Source organism: Trichosurus vulpecula, chromosome 3 (genome assembly GCF_011100635.1).
Source record: "Trichosurus vulpecula isolate mTriVul1 chromosome 3, mTriVul1.pri, whole genome shotgun sequence".
Lineage (NCBI taxonomy): Eukaryota > Metazoa > Chordata > Mammalia > Diprotodontia > Phalangeridae > Trichosurus > Trichosurus vulpecula.
Genome location: NC_050575.1, coordinates 19,450,511 through 19,466,594, shown reverse-complemented (window position 1 = coordinate 19,466,594; position 16,084 = coordinate 19,450,511). Strand labels below are relative to the sequence as shown.

Sequence of the window (16,084 nt, the reverse complement as noted above, 5' to 3'; positions counted from 1 at the left end):
GGCTCTGAAGGCCTTGAAATGCCCAACAGAAGGCCAGAGGAAGAGATGAGAGCCTCTTAAGCAAGGGAGTGACAGGCCAGACCCTGCTTTACTGTACTGATTTCGCAGCTCTGTGGGAGAAATACCAAAAAACGGGTGAGACCGAAGGCTGGAAGACCAATGAGAAGGCTACCGTGGTAAGGTAAGGCCAGGTACAAGACGGAAAAAGCACAGACGTGAGATGCTGTCGAGGTGGGATGGAACTGGCAGCCACCCAGATGATGGAGTGAGGTCAGGAAAGAGCTGAAGTTGCCCCTAAGACGGCAAACCTGGGTGACTGAAGAATGGTATCACCCTCAACAAAAGTCAGAAAGTCAGACAGAGGCATGAGGGTCCTCAAGGAAGGGTGGGAAGACACAGCAAGTTCTCAATGGGATATGTTGACTCTGAATTGCCCACGTGATTACAGAGTTAGAAGTGTCTAATAGGTAGCCTGGTGATGTGTGACTGGAGTTCAAGAAAGAGATTAGGGCCCTATAAAGGGATCTAGGAATCACCCGTGCAGACAGGATCAATGAACCCATGCTCTCAGTGAGAGAAGTGCTAGGAAAAGAGGGGGGTTCAGAAAAGGGCCCAAAGGAAAACCCACACAAGAGCAAGAAAGACATGATCATCCTTCGCAGTCTGTCCTGATGTCTACCCTGCTAACTCTACCATTTCTCAACAGCCCCTCTGATATGACCACCAGAAAAAAGCTCCCAGTCTTTGGATTACGTTAGTTTACTCAGCTTTAGAACTCCTGCCTTGCTACATGAACTGATGCTGAGTGAAGTGAGCAGAGCCAGAAGAACACCGTACACAGGAGCAGCACCACTGTACAATGACGGACTATGACAGACTTAGCTCTTCTTCTCAGCAATCCAAACGATCTAAGACAACTCCAAAAGACTCATGATGGAAAGTGCTGCCCACGTCCAGAGAAAGAACTATGGGAGGTGACTGGAGATCAAAGCAGACTATTTTCACTTTTTTGTTGTTTTTTATTTCTTGTGTTTTTTTCCCTTTTCTTTTAATTCCTCTTTCACAACATGACTAATGTGGAAATGTTTAACACGAATGCATATGATTGTAACCTCTATCAAGCTGCTTGCTGTCTTGGAGAAAGGGGAGAGAGAAAAGTTTGGAACTCAAAATTTTACAAAAATGAGTGTTGAAACTATCGTTACATGTGACTGGAAAATAAAATACTACTAAGTGCAAAAAACAAACAAACAAAAAGAACTTCTGCCTTGGGCCCAGCTTGAGTGAACACAAGCCCGATTGTCCAACTGGATATAGCTGGCTCTAGACCAGAAGTATTCAGAATGTGGGAGTGGTCACTATCAAACGCAGCAAAGAAGTCAAGAAGAATAAGAACTCAGAAAAGACTCTCAGACATACTTATTAAGAAATCACTAGAAACGTAATATTCACCCCTAGACAGCTGCTAGACTCAGTGCAAAATGAACATCTTCCCTATTCTTTCTTTTTTGGGGGGTGGGATGGGGCAAGGTAGAACATAGCTAATACTGGAATTTTTACTACATATTTGGAATGGGTTGTTTTTCTTACCTTCTCAATTGATGGGGGAAGCAGGGGAATAGAGAGAATTCAGAAATGAAAATTAAATTTAATGAAAAATATTTTTAAAAGAAATGATGAGCCATTTTGGAGGGAGTAGTTTCACTGACATGATGAGGTCACACGCCAGACTTCAAGATGTTGAGAAGTGTGAGGAGAGGATATAGAGGAATGGGGTGGGGGGGGGGGCGGGAATCATTGTAAAAGGAAGAGACGTAACACAGCAGCTTGACAGGATGGTAGGTTAAGAGCAAGGTTAAGAATGCAGGATTCCAGAGCATTTTTTTAAGTAACAAGGAAAGAGCCGGTAGATAGAGAGGAAAGGAGAAAGAGAAGGGGGGTGGGGATGAGGGTGGCGGATAACTGAAGGGGGCAAACTACTGTGGGGGATAGGAAGCACAAAGACACAAGTATAGGAGCTGGCCACTTCTTCATCACAGACTAGAATAAAGGAGGTGAGTCTATGGAGCGCTGGGGGGAAAGACGGGGCTCACAGTAAATAGCCTCTATTTTCTCACTTAAGTGTGAGTTGAGGCCCTCTCCTGACAGAGAGAGGGGAGGAGTATGGGAAGCCTGAGGATAGATTAGAAAGCTTGGAACAGCTGCTGTGGGGAGTGCAACAGAGTTAATCCAGGAAGGATGAGAGGATTGCCTTGCTGCAACGAGGACCCAGGTGAGAGTCGAAGACGTGAATCTGAAGTGGACGTCGCTTGATGCAGCACAAGTCAAGGCGGATGATAGCAGGGCTAACATAGCACTGGGATTTGTCAAGGCACGAGCACCAATAGGACAAGGCGAAAAGAGATCCAGGAACAGAGGACAGTTAAACTTAATAATTATATTAGAGTCAAGATGGGAAGGAAAGAAAATGAAACAGAAATCCACGCAGAAATTGAGAAAAGATCAAAGCAGTCCCGAGGACTCGGAGGGGTGGGGAGCTCAGGGCATAGAGCACCACCTGGCGGCCTGCAGATATTATACTCCCAGCATCTCCTCAATCATTCCCCATAGGACTAATATAAAATGGTGCTCATGTGCAGAACAGGGGCATAAGGAGGCCTTAGTTAGGCTCTAAGCTAACAATCTTGGATAGACTTGGGCCAGTAACTTCATTTTTCTGGAATGTTTATTTCCTCATCTTCATCTGTAACATGCAGGGGTTGAACCAAAGTCAGCTCGAAGGTCTCCACCAGCTCCAGTGTTTCAAGACTCCATAATCTCCAGTATTACTTATACTCTTACTTAACTAAATCATAACTAGATCATAAGCTCTTTTGAGGTCATTCACTGTATTTCTCTGAATCTTCTACAATGCCTTGAACAAGGACTGACTAATTAAAAAACTATGCAAGTAGATACAGCACGAGTGATAACAACTTACCTCTCTAATTCTCTTGATCTGGATATAATTTAACCGTCCCCAGTCAAGCTCATCCTTTAAAATTACACAAATGCTTAAGTTAACAAGAGCTAAAAATGATTCTCTAATTTTGAACTAGTATAACCATACAATTACTACACAGATAAACTAGTAATATGTTAATAAGCAAAGTTTCTATTTTTAACTGATCTATTTGTGCCAGTCACACTGACCAATGTCATCAATCTTTCAAGTTAAAAATGCATTGCTTGTCCTAAAGTCCCAATTCTCCATGAAAGCACAGATACGATGTACCTTCATGTGCACAAATGAAGTAGTTTTTTTAATGTGCACAAATACAAAAAAAGAAAGAATTTTGGACTGTACCTATGATTTCAATGATATAAGAAGCCCCATCTATCAATGTAGATGAACACCTGCAACTAATGGTCAGGAGTGCCTGGGCCCTGAGAGGTTGAATGGCTGGCCCAGGGTCACACTGCCAGGATATGTCAGAGACAGGACTTGAATCCAGGTCTTTCTGACTCTGAGGGAATCTATCCAGTACGTCATGGTGTGTTCCAGTGACGGAGGACAGTTAAAACACAATGCCTAAAACTTGGAATAAAAAATAAGTGAAGACAAAGGGTCAGAGATTCCTTGATTTAGTGGCAGGTGTTCTACTAGGATATATTGTGTGAATTTACTAATATATTACAGCTAAATCAGTTGCTAGACCTTGCAACTAACAGTTTAGAGATAAAACATTTATCAACCGGAAATCTGGGACAATTTTAGATGAGGGTGGCTACATTTGGGTTTTGTAGCCTAGTGGGAAGAACACTGGACTTCAGAGCCTGAGGACCCAAGTTTAAGTCCTGACTAATTTTTACTATGTGACCCTTAGGTTCAGTTTCCTTAACTCGAAAATGGAGACAACAAATATTTCTACTAACTCACTCCAGAAGAGGGAGGCTGCCATAGTGGACACTGCTGAATTTGAAGTTGGGGGGACCCAGGTTCAAAAGCTGCCTCTGACAATGATTGGCTGTGAGACCATGGGTGAGCCTCTCTGAGCCTCACCTAATCCTCAGAGTCTAAATTATAAATCAGTTTGAATCTATGCTGGTGGAAGTCCACACACTGATTAAAATGCAGGTATTTGATCTGGTGTGAGTTAAGTGTTCTATAAAACTGAAAAGTCTACACAAAAATCCTAATTGTCAGTGCCAGACCCTTTAGGACTAACCCCTACCACCTAGCCTGTTGTTCACAGCTTAGGGTATTTGTGCCATCATGTTCTACATCTAATGGATAAAAAGAGGACGGAAATATTCTGGAATCCCCTCTCTCACACATCATTCAATGTACCAAAAAACCCAAAAAGGAAAAACAGCTCACCTTTGGATGACGAAATTCTCCTCTTTGTCTGCAGGCCTGCCAGGTCTAGAAAATTTCCCACAGATTGCAAGTATTTCATTAACTAAGTGTATTGTGCAGAAATTCTATATATATTTTGACTGAAGGGAAAAACTTATATACAGTATAGTGCTTAAGTTAACTCATTCAAAGAAAATGCAAAATAAGAACACGTAGTTTATGAAGTTAAAAATGCAATAATGTTGTCATCAATATCTTTACAAAGATCTTATTAATTTTAGCAGTTTATGAATTTAATGAATTTCTGTGGCCAAAAAAATTCATTCCCTATCAACTGTTGACAAGCCTTTCCACAATTAGACTATGCCTTAGATAGCAGACACAGTCAGTGTGTTGCTAGGATCTAATCTAAAGCCTTTCCAGCATGTTACAACCTACCAAAGTCGAATGCTGCTGGCACAGCCTTGGAGAAACCAAGGCCAACCTTCAATTACCAAGAGGCATCACGGTTAGATTTCTGTGAAGCACTCACAGTGTGAGCTCCGTTGGAAAATCTGAAGCTTTATTAGATTACTGAAAGCTTTCAGATCAGAACTTTTTAGAGGTAAATGTAACAGTAAATGTCTTTGTTAAATTAATATTTTTACTAAACACTAGAGAACTTACTTTAAAAGCTTCAACAAGCGCAATACAATCACTCTTACTGTTGCCAGAAAAATTCATTTTATTCCTGTGAATTAAACAAAAAAGAGTCATCTAAAAATCCTTCAGGTAAATGGACATAAAAAATATGAGTATTAAATACCTGTATCCATCAAGATGCTGTCTGAAAGGCATTGCGAAAAAATTCTTCAACGAAAGAGCTGCAGCTAACAAAAGAGAAGGAAAGAGATGAACATCTTTACAGCGGTGTTACCCAAGCTACTCAGAAATACCTTTTTGTTCTTCTACTCACCTATAATAAGGCATTCTTCTAGACATCCAAAGACATGTCCAAGTACAATTAATTTTCCAAGTTGCTGATCCACAGGAAGCTGGGCCAAAACCCGTCCCAAGAAAGTCAGTTCACCATCATGGGGATTTTCTTCTTCTCTCGGTCCACTAACAGCAAGTGCTCCTACCTTTATAAAGGGATTAACTGATATAATTAGCAATAAAGGCAGCTATATCTTACTTTATAAAGTACAGTAGAAATAGTCCTAAAACCTGTAAAAATGTATTGTTAGTCAAGTGTGTGTGTGTGTGTGTGTGTGTGTGTGTGTGTGTGTGTGACACAGAGACAGAGGCATGTGACAATGAAGAATAAAGGTCTGATATATTTTTAAAAGCTAATTCATTTGTAGGTTTGTTGAGGATTAAAATATTCTCCCATATAAACATCATACATGGTTAGTTAAGATTCAAAGACAGCTCCACACCATCCCCCCCAAGCCTAAACAATTTTGCTGACTTTTTCAGGTCCCAAAATGGACCTGAAATATGCCACTAAGCTTGATACTATAGAACCTAAATATTATATATTTGTTTCTAGGGAAAATGCACTCCGAGGTCTAATTTAATTGGCCAGGTGCAAATCTTTCAAAGCTTGGCAGAGTGCCTTACACTCAATCAATTTAGTAATTTATTTAGTCAATTTTGAAAAGAATTCCTGAAATTTCTCTCTGCTGTAGCCACAGGCATAAAGACGGGATCCTCAGAGATGTGCCTGGTCCTATCTCTGTCAATGGCAAGAAGTAGAGGCTGAGAGATGACTAGGAAATGGGCTAATTCTTAAGCAATTTGTGGGTTTATAGCAATGAAGAAGAGAAAAAATGAAGGGAGAGAAATTCTCAATCTAAGAAGAGGGAAAAGTAAGAGTTCCTCTAACTTCTCGACTCTGGAGACTGAGAAGACTACTCCCACCTTACAACACTATATGTGGGGGCGATCATGACGATCATGACGATGATGATGATGATGTAAAGAACAGACATAAGTCAAATCTCATTATAGAAGTAAAGGAATTACAGGCTTCAAAAGATTCTTTTAATGAAGCTTTTTTTTATAAAGTCTAAAAGCCTTTCTAAATTGTGAAACCTTTTAAAATTATAAATGCCTTTATCATGTAAAAACCATAAAAGCATTTATCACGTTTGAAAGTTCAGATTTACTTCAGGTGACCGTAAAAAAACATGTCACACCAATACAAAGTGGGGAATGTGCAAAGTGGGGAAAGCGAGAAAAGAAAAAAAATGGCCAACAAGAGCAGAAGATTCTGTTGCACATGACATATTTTGTCCACTTGACAACCAGAAGGAAAGGAGTTAACTTCTTTGTGAGTAGAAGGCTATACAAATCAGAAACTGCATGAACACCAAGAAGCTCCAGAGCTTCCCGGGGAGAATATGGAGCTCAGATGGAGGATGGATGGCACAGACTATGGCATTCAGCAACGTCCTTACTGCCTCACCTAGGTCAGAGATGCAAGGTGGCCGGAGGAGAACACCTGCACCTGAGTGGCACACTATACCAGGGTAAAGCGAAGTCCCAAGCACTAGGAGGTGGACCCAAAGGGCAGCACATTCAGAAGCAATCAGAGCTGGTGTGGCTCATAGCCCCAAAGCAGAACAGCATTCTCAGTTTTAGCTTCTAGCCCAATCGGAAGCCTGTAGAGGAATAATCAGGGCAGCAATCCCAGACCAAAGGGAAGCCTGTTAGATAGGGGCTGGGTCCAGTCCAGTTGCTCAGATCCAAACTCGGGTCAAGAACTTGAAGAATTCAGAGGGCAGAGTCAGTAATCAGACTTTTTTCTGAACTGGACCTCTTTGAAAACACTGAAAACTTATAGGCCTCAGGCATAAGCTCAGCCTGAAAGCCTGGAATAAACACAAAACCAAAGAAAGCAGCAACAGGATGAACCCAGACCTTCCTCTAGCAGTTCTCAGAGCCGAGCCCTAACATCAAGTCGAAAGTTAGGAAGTAGGCTGGAAAAATGAGCGAATAAAGAACCCTACCATAAAGAGCTGGCATGAGGACAAGGATGCTCAAGACACAAACCTAAAAGAAGCAAGTGACTTCAACACATCTATATGCGAAGCCTCAAACAAAAAACAACTCAGGGCACAAATTCAACAAATTCAAAAAGAAGCCAATGACTCCAGGAGACAAGAAATATGAAAACTAAAGCAAGACTTAGCTCTTCTCTGCAATACAATGATCAAAGACAATTCTGAAGGACTTATGATGAAAAATGCTATCCATCTCCAGAGAAAGAACTGATGGAATCTGAATGCAGAGTGAAGCAAACTTTTTCTTTACTTTCTTTGTTTTTCTTGGGAAGGTGGGGGTGGGAGGTTGTATTCTATATTTTCTTTACAACATTACTAACATGGAAATATGTTTTGCCTGACTGCACATGTATAACATAACAAATTGCTTGCCTTCTCAATGAAGGGATGAGAGAGAAAGGAAGAAAATTTGGAATCCAAAAAGAATTTTTTTTAACAATTAATTTATTTTTAGTTTTCAACATTCACTTCCACGAGATTGTGGGTTTTAAATTTTCTCCTTCTCCCTCCCCTCCCCCCAAGATGGCATGCAATCTGATACAGGCTCTGCTTATACCTTCATTTTAAACATATTTTCACATTAGTCATGATGTAAAGAAAAATTAGAACTAATGGGAGGAACCACAAGAAAGAAAAAACACAACAAAAGAAAAGTAGAGCAAATAGTATGCTTCCATCTACATTCAGCCCCAAAGTTCTTTCTCTGGATGTGAACGGCACTTTCCATTGTGAGTCTTTTGGAGTTGTCTTAGATCCTTGCACTGATGAGAAGAACCAAGTCTATCAAAGTCAGTCATTGCACAATATGGCTGTAATTGTGTACAATGTTCTCCTGGTTCTGCTCACTTCACTCAGTATCAGTTCATATAAGTCTTTCCAGGTCTTTCTGAAGTCTGCCTGCTCATCATTTCTTGTAATACAAACATTCATATGCCACAACTTGTTCAGTCATTCCCCAACTGATGGGCATCCCCTCAATTATCATTTCTTTGCCACCACAAAAAGAGCTGTTATAAATATTTTTATACATGTGGGTCCTTTTCCTGTTTTTATGATCTCTTTGGGATAATAGATCTGGAAGTGGTATTGCCAGGTCAAAGGGTATGTACAGTTTTATAGCCCTTTGGGCACGGAACTCAAAAATTAAAAAAAATAAATACTAAAAATTGTTTTTACATGTAATTGGGGGAAAATAAAATATTAAATTTTAGAATAAGAAAAAATAAATCAAAAGACTGAAAAAAAGAAGAAAATCTAAAGTATCTTACAGCATAAACAAACATAATACTGTGTTTATAGCAGAAGAAGGAACTTGAAACTGAAAAGCTATTGCACAGACAACATTAATGTATCCAATGTAAGAAGGGAAAATGGCCAAATGAGGAAAAAATCTTTGCATTAAATTTCAGGGTTTGGCATCCAAGATATAGAAATAAACGAATGAATGAATGTATGTGTGTGTGTGTTTGTGTACACACGTGTACATGTGTATGTGTGGGTAGAAAGAGAAAGAGAGCCATTCCCTGATAAAAGTCAAACGATATGAACAAACAATTCTCAAAGAACTACAAAGTATTCACAGCCATAAAAAAATGTCCCAAATCATTAGCACTAAGAGAAACACAAATCAAAATAACCTTGAGGTTTCACCTTCACACCTTGCAAATTGGCAAAAATGACAAAAAATGGCAGCAGTGAAACTCCCTCTTTCCCCATCAAGAAAGTTCAAAGAATCCTACCTCTTTCAGCAGAAGGATGGTCCGCTCGATGTCACCAAGGCTGGGTGGAGAAAGAGCAGTTGCCAGCAAAGCTCTTGGCTCACCCATATCAAGCAACTTTACTTTTAAGATGGTGCTTCCTAATGGACATCGCTAAAATTAGCAAAATTAAAAAGTAAATTGAACAGTAAGAGGAGATCATTTTTCTTCGGCTTTAATATCTACGACACTTTCTTCTTAACAATACTGTAAGATAAATAGCCAGGCTTATTCCCCAACCCACCCACACACACGCCTTTCTTTCTCCCATACACACACCTACTTTCTAAACCAAAGAAAAAAAGGGGTTTTTTTTTTGGTTTTGTGCTTTTAAATGAAGATTCATCAGAAGTTACAATTTACTCATGGTCCAGAGCTCTTACATGCTGAGTAAGCACGGGAGCTGGCACTCAAACTCCTACGCTTCACTGCTCATTCCACGACACCAGGCAACCTCAGACAGTCTGCTGTGGAATCTGACATTCAACCTTCTGACACAAGTGCGCCTCCCATGTCTCTTCTCAGGGTGGCACTGACCCTGTGTCTTGGAAGATAATGCTGGTGGACATCACCAGCTCCTCTGACCGATTCTATAGCAAGGAGGTAAAAGTTCAACTACTGGTTGGTGACAGTGTGTATCTGCCTAGCTAATGTGGAGAAACATCACCAGGCTGGCCATGGTCTGACACGCACACACAGATACATGTACATATATACCTGTGTCTCTTTTTTATTTTCAATGCAACAACCATTTATTAAGTTTACCTGTAAGGTGCAAGGGACTAGGCTAAGTGCTAGAGACACAAAGAAAAAAACAAAATAGTCCCCTGACCAGTAACGGCGTATAAGAATACAAAGACTGACATATTGTTTCAGCCATTTCAACTCTTCTAAGGCAGCCAACCCGATGAAACAGTCCAGGCAAATGTGGAAGAGATGAAAACGGCATTTAAGTTTCAAAAGAAAAATCTATATCATTAATATCTCATTAACAAACCAGTTTCATCAGTTTTAGCTAATGAATAAGGAAATCGGACAAAGGAATTTATCGGAAGTCAAACTGATAAACCCAAGGAAAGAATCAAGACTTAAGATATTAGTTGAATCTAAAGGTTCAATGGAATGAAATAAAGTAAAACCTGCTTAGCCTCAGATTCCTACATTTGAGAGGACTAAAAAAAACCCACCCCGCAACACTTAAATAATTCATATTTAATTGACAATTAAAATGATTATGGGGTTAATTCTTAAGCTGTCCATCAATAAACATTTATTGAGGGCCTACTATGAGTCAGGCACTGTTCTAAACATTGGGGATACACAGAAAGGAAAAAAGACAGTCCCTGACCTCAAGGCACTCACAATCTAACAGGGAAGACAACACGCAAACAATCTTGGCAACAGATTAGATACGGAAGATGACAGAGAATGAGGAGTCAATGATGGCACCTAGGAAAACCGGAACGATGGAGGTAAGGGCAGTCTGGAAGGAGGGGAAATGGAGGGAAAGATAGAGCTCGGTTTTGGACGTGTTGAGTTTAAAATGTCTATGGGACATTCAACCTGAGATGTCCAATGGGCAGCTGGAGATATGAGACAGGAAGTTAGGATAGAGATTAGAGGAGGACAGGTAGATTTGAGAATCATCAGCACAGAACTGATAATTAAATCCACGAGATCCAATGAACCACGAACCCACTGATGAGGGAGGAGGGGAAGAGGGAAAGGGAAAGCGGAGCCTAAGACAGATGCCTCAGGCACATCCACAGTTAGAGGGCATGACCCTCGATAGTGATCCAGCAAAGGAGACTGAGAAGGAATGCTCAGAGAGGTGGGAGGACAACCTTGAGACAACAGGGTCCTGAAAACCTAAAGAGAATACTACATTAAGGAAAGAGATTGATCAGCACTATCAAAGGCTGCAAAGAGATCAAGGAAAATGAAATGATGACATCTGCTAATTAAGAGATCACTGGTCACGTTGGACAGAACAATCTCAGCTGAACACTGCAGCTGGAAGCCGGACTGTAGAAAGTTAAGAACATGGTGAGAGAGACGAAGTGGAGCGGTTATAACTCAGGCTAAATATGAAGAAAGAAAATCCACGCTAAATTAAACAGCTCTAACTTAACTTCCCAGGCCTTCAGTAATAGGTAGAATCAAAACATAATGGACGTCCTTTTCTGACTAAAAAGAACACAAAAAATGAAGCTCATTATCCACAAAATAAGAAAAACCTAACAAAACCCAGCAAATTTCTACAATTAGAACTTAGAAGCACATGTTAAGACATCCAATTATACAATCCTATCAATCATAAAGGGAAAAAAACAACATTCAAGAAAAACCATTTTAAGGGAGTCCCATGCTTAGAAAATACTTTCATATTCCAATATTTCTTATGCTGGGTAATTAATAACACTGAAGGTGAAATGCTGTATTTTAATACTGATTCAATGAAGAAGTATATAATTTTATTACTCTTCAAAGAAGACATCTTATTCATTTATTTAGGATTTATACTGTACTTAACTTCCAAAATAATTTAAGGTGGCTTATAAAATTAAACACAATATAAAAAGCAGACCACCAGAAGAAGGTCTAGAACATGGAGAGATCATTTTTGGGAAGGCATGAACAAAAATCACAGCAAATGAGGTATGAATAGGTTGTAATTTATGGCAGTGGAGGGAAAAAATCCAATGAAATGCATAAAAACGAGAAAATTTATAATAAAAACAAAACCGGTGCCATCCATGAAGAATAGTCAGAATATGTTAGACATCACCAAAGGGGGGCCATTTACTACAGTTTAGTCCTGAATGTGGCTGTGGCATAACTTTCTTGAAATCCTTGAAATCTAAGACACAAAAGATAATATGTTGGATTAAATAGTTTTCATCATCTAATGAAAGAGAGTATTTGAATCCAACTGTGTGGGTCAACTTTTTCAAGAAATTCAAGTTAAGGAAGTGTATATTACATAGATCTTTATGCAGGGAAAAGTATCATGAGAATCTGTCAACCACTCCTGTGCAAAACACACAGGAATTGTTTTCAACTGATCACTTATTTGGTATTCTATAAAGTCCAAGAACACCTCAACACACGGAAGCTCTTGAAGATTTAGTCACTAGAACACAAACTGACAGATCTTACCAAGCTTCAAAGACTTCGATTACTAGACAAATGGAAATATCTTTTGTCTAAAGACCAGCCTCAATAATCACAGAAAGGCTTATCAATCATTTGGCCACAGGATAATGAATTTTGTTTTGATTTTACTTTTTAAAAAAATTAACAAACATTTGTTGTCCCTCCCTCCCACCTCTTCCATTAAAAAAATAAAAACATTAACAAATATGGATAGTCAAGTAAAAGTCATCGGCCATGTCCAAAAACATGTGTGTCATTCTGACCCTTGAGTCCATTCTGTTAGAAGGTAGGCAACATGTTTCATTGTTTGTTGTTTGTTCTTTGGAATCATGGTAAGCTTGCATTGATAATCTTGCATTGATCAGAGTTCTTAAATCATCCAGAGTTGTTTATCTTTGCCATGCTGTTACAGATAAATTATTCTCCTGGTTCTGCTAACATGACTCAGCCAAAAATTCATACAAATGTTTCAAGTTTTCTTTAAAACTATTTATTTTGTCATTTCTTATGTCAAGATTGCCCCATTACATTCATATACTATAATCTATTTAGCCATTCCTGAATTGATGGGGGTAGCACCTTAGTTTTTAGTTTTTTGTCACTAACTACAGAAAAAATATCTAGAAATATTTTTGTCCATGTGGGTCTTTTTCTGATTTCTTTACTCTTAGGCACAGTTAAAATAATGATAGATCAAAGGTTCTCCAAGTTTAATGACTTTTGGGCTCCATTTTGGAGTCCTTTCATAGTATACATTCGTGAGTTTCTTCTCGAAGCTCCTCCAACAATCATCATTTTCCTTTTTTGCTATCTCTACCAATCTAACAGGTATGAAGGGGAACTGCAGATTTTTGTCTCTCTAATTGTTAGTGATCTAGAGAATTATTCATACAGCCATTGGTAGCCTGGTTATACATTATATAAACTGCCTGCTTATACATTAGGGTACTACAGACAGAGCTGTGAAATGATCCAACCATTCTGCTCCAAAGGCACTAAACTGTGCATACCTTCTGACTCAGAGATACCTCTACTAAGTTAGATTTCAAAGAGATAAAGAAACAGGGAAATTACCTACTTTTATAACAGTTCTTTTTCAAATGGCAAAAAACTAGAGACTAAGGGGGTGTCCACCTGTTGAGGAATAGTTACAGTAACTATGATACAAGAATATAATGGAATATCATTGTGCCATAAGAAATGACGAAATTGAGTTTCAGAAGACTCTGGGAAGACCTGTATGAACTGAGAGAGAAGTAAACAGAACTACAAGATATAATAAAAACAACAAAATAAAGAAAAATAGCTTTAAAAAACTTTAGAAATCTTATCAAAGCACTGAAAAACCACAATTCCAGAGGACCAAAGATGAAGCACGCTTTCCAACTCCTGACACAGAGGTAACAGAATCAAAATGCAGAATAAGGCAACGCACATTTCTGGATGTGAAGGAATTTCCTTTGTTTGACTACGCATATTTGACATTTTTTGTTCAGTAAGGGAAGGGAAATAAAAGAGAGAAAATAAATTCTTGTTAACAAGGAAAAGAAAATAGTTGTTTCATATCCTTTAACCAGAATTTATCTATTTGGAATGGTTTTCATTCTCATAGATTTCAATCTATTCCTTATATATCTTATATATGAGACCTTTATCGGACAAATTTGCTAAGAAGAATTTTTTTCCATTTAGTTGTTTCTTTTCTCATTTTAACTGCAGGGGTTTTTGTGCACAAGTTTGTAAATTTTATATAAATCAAAATTGTTCACTTTATCCTCTATGATTTTCTATATCCCTGTTTGGTCAGAAACTCTCCCCCATCAATAGATTTGAAAGGAAACTTCTAGAAAAATAACTTTTTCAGTCATAGAAACTCTTAAAGATGAACTACACCAAGTAGATATGGGTTGTGACCTGTTGGCACAAGGAGGACTAGAATTCATGCAGTCCCAGACCCTTGAAGTACTGAAGCCTGTTCACTTTTCACTGGTGCTTTAGAATGCGTTAAGTGGGTCCTTTACAATAACCCTATAATGAAGGTAAGAACCCAAACAGACACACTATTAACAGTTTTGCCATTAAACTGTTTCTCTCAAATATCCAAGTAAGTGAGCTCTTAAAAAGTATTTGATAGTCCAGTCAGTCCACTATTACACTGACTAATACATGCCTGTCATAATCGGTTACAGAAAAAAAACAAAACACCATGCTCTTAGATACTGGATGAAAAGGGAGGCAGATCGGTACTTTTGTTGTACATGTTTAAATACTTAAACCAAAAGTTTAATACTTAAATATTAGAACAAAAGAAATAAACCAAAAGAAAAACAATACTTTTAGGCATAAGCACAAGCAGCAAGGGTGCACAAAAGCAATCAATATTTCCTTTCAGAATTTTCAATATTTTAGAACAGCTGGTTTGAAATTCCACGATTTTGCAAGGCACAAAAAAAAAGACAACTTATTTTCCAATCTTAAAAATTCCCTACTAAACAAAAGCATTAAAATGTCTTATCTCAGAACTATAGAACTAATTTTCCAAATTAAAATTTCTTCATCCATGTTACTATGAAAAAAACATATTATTTCCTGAGTGTTAACAAAAATTGTTAATGAAAAATTAATTTTGAGAGAAAAAAAAGAAATTCTTACCAACATCTCAGGCACTACATGATCTGGGATGCAATTAATCCAAAACTCCTTGTGGATGAGTCTATAACAGTACCCCTTAGAAACACGCCCAGCCCGGCCTTCAAGTAAAAGAAAAGATTAAAAGTATTGTTTAATACAAATTACTTGCACTTTTGGCTATAATCAAGATAAATACACATTAGTTTAAGAAAATCGTTTTCTAATTTCATGTTATGAAATAAAGAAAATTTGAGTGTTAAAAATTTCTATAAATTAATATTTTATATTCCATTAAGTTTGTAGGGATCCTACAAATCAATGAACAAAACTGCTTGCTAGGAATTAATTCCTAGATATTTAATAAATGATATTTCTATAACATTGCTTATAAAATAAAATTTATTTATATAAAATACTTTCCCATTGGGTTAATTCTAAAATCAGCTATGTGTTCATATCAAAATAAAATTGACACTAAGATAAAGTAAATGCATCTTAAAATATATAAAAAACAATTTGTACAACTATTTTAGAATATAATACATGTATTACTTTTATCAAAATAAATAGCAAAACAAAAACATGACACTAAACATTTCCATGATTTGCAGTAACTGATAGATGTGATGAGATGTAGATGTAGGTGAGCCATACACGCTTGTCCCTTTCTTCGAACAATGTCAACATTTTAAGAAATGAGTAATCATAACAGGATTGCAGCATTTTTTTCTCTACAATTTTACTACCAATTGTATTTAACGGCCTCTCCAACCTTCTTTGGGTGGACCCTAAACACAAGTAATAAGCTAGGATGAAACTTTTCCCAATGTGACTCAATATACTTAAAAGTCATGCAAGTGACTGAAAGTACAAATAATACAAAACCTTACTGTTTACTGTTTGTTGAAGATGAATGAACATTTGACTCAGTAGGGAAAAATATACCAACAAGGTATTTTTTTATGTATATGTCATAATGATTCCTTAAAAGGGACAAAACAACAGAAATAACATAGTTTTATGATACTCTGATTAATAAGGAACTGATAAAATGGGGAGTTAGGCTCACTAAAAATTTGTACTTCTGTCAATGAAGACACAAAGAATTTATATGAAAGACAGGAATCTTATGTAAGGACATTGTCCAGAAGCTG

The 16,084-nt window shown here is 37.9% G+C and overlaps 1 protein-coding gene across 1 annotated transcript in view; it reads right to left on the bottom strand.

Moving 5' to 3' along the window:
• The window catches only part of TDRD9 (tudor domain containing 9), a 224,348-nt gene that overhangs the window by 72,385 nt on the left and 135,879 nt on the right, over nt 1-16,084 (bottom strand). The window contains exons 14-20 of the mRNA XM_036751321.1: nt 14,952-15,049; nt 9,126-9,257; nt 5,295-5,460; nt 5,145-5,208; nt 5,006-5,069; nt 4,361-4,405; nt 2,981-3,034 (exon numbers count right to left, since the gene is read on the bottom strand). Coding sequence (XP_036607216.1) covers nt 2,981-3,034; nt 4,361-4,405; nt 5,006-5,069; nt 5,145-5,208; nt 5,295-5,460; nt 9,126-9,257; nt 14,952-15,049 — 623 coding nt within the window. The remainder of the gene's footprint in view (nt 1-2,980; nt 3,035-4,360; nt 4,406-5,005; nt 5,070-5,144; nt 5,209-5,294; nt 5,461-9,125; nt 9,258-14,951; nt 15,050-16,084) is intronic.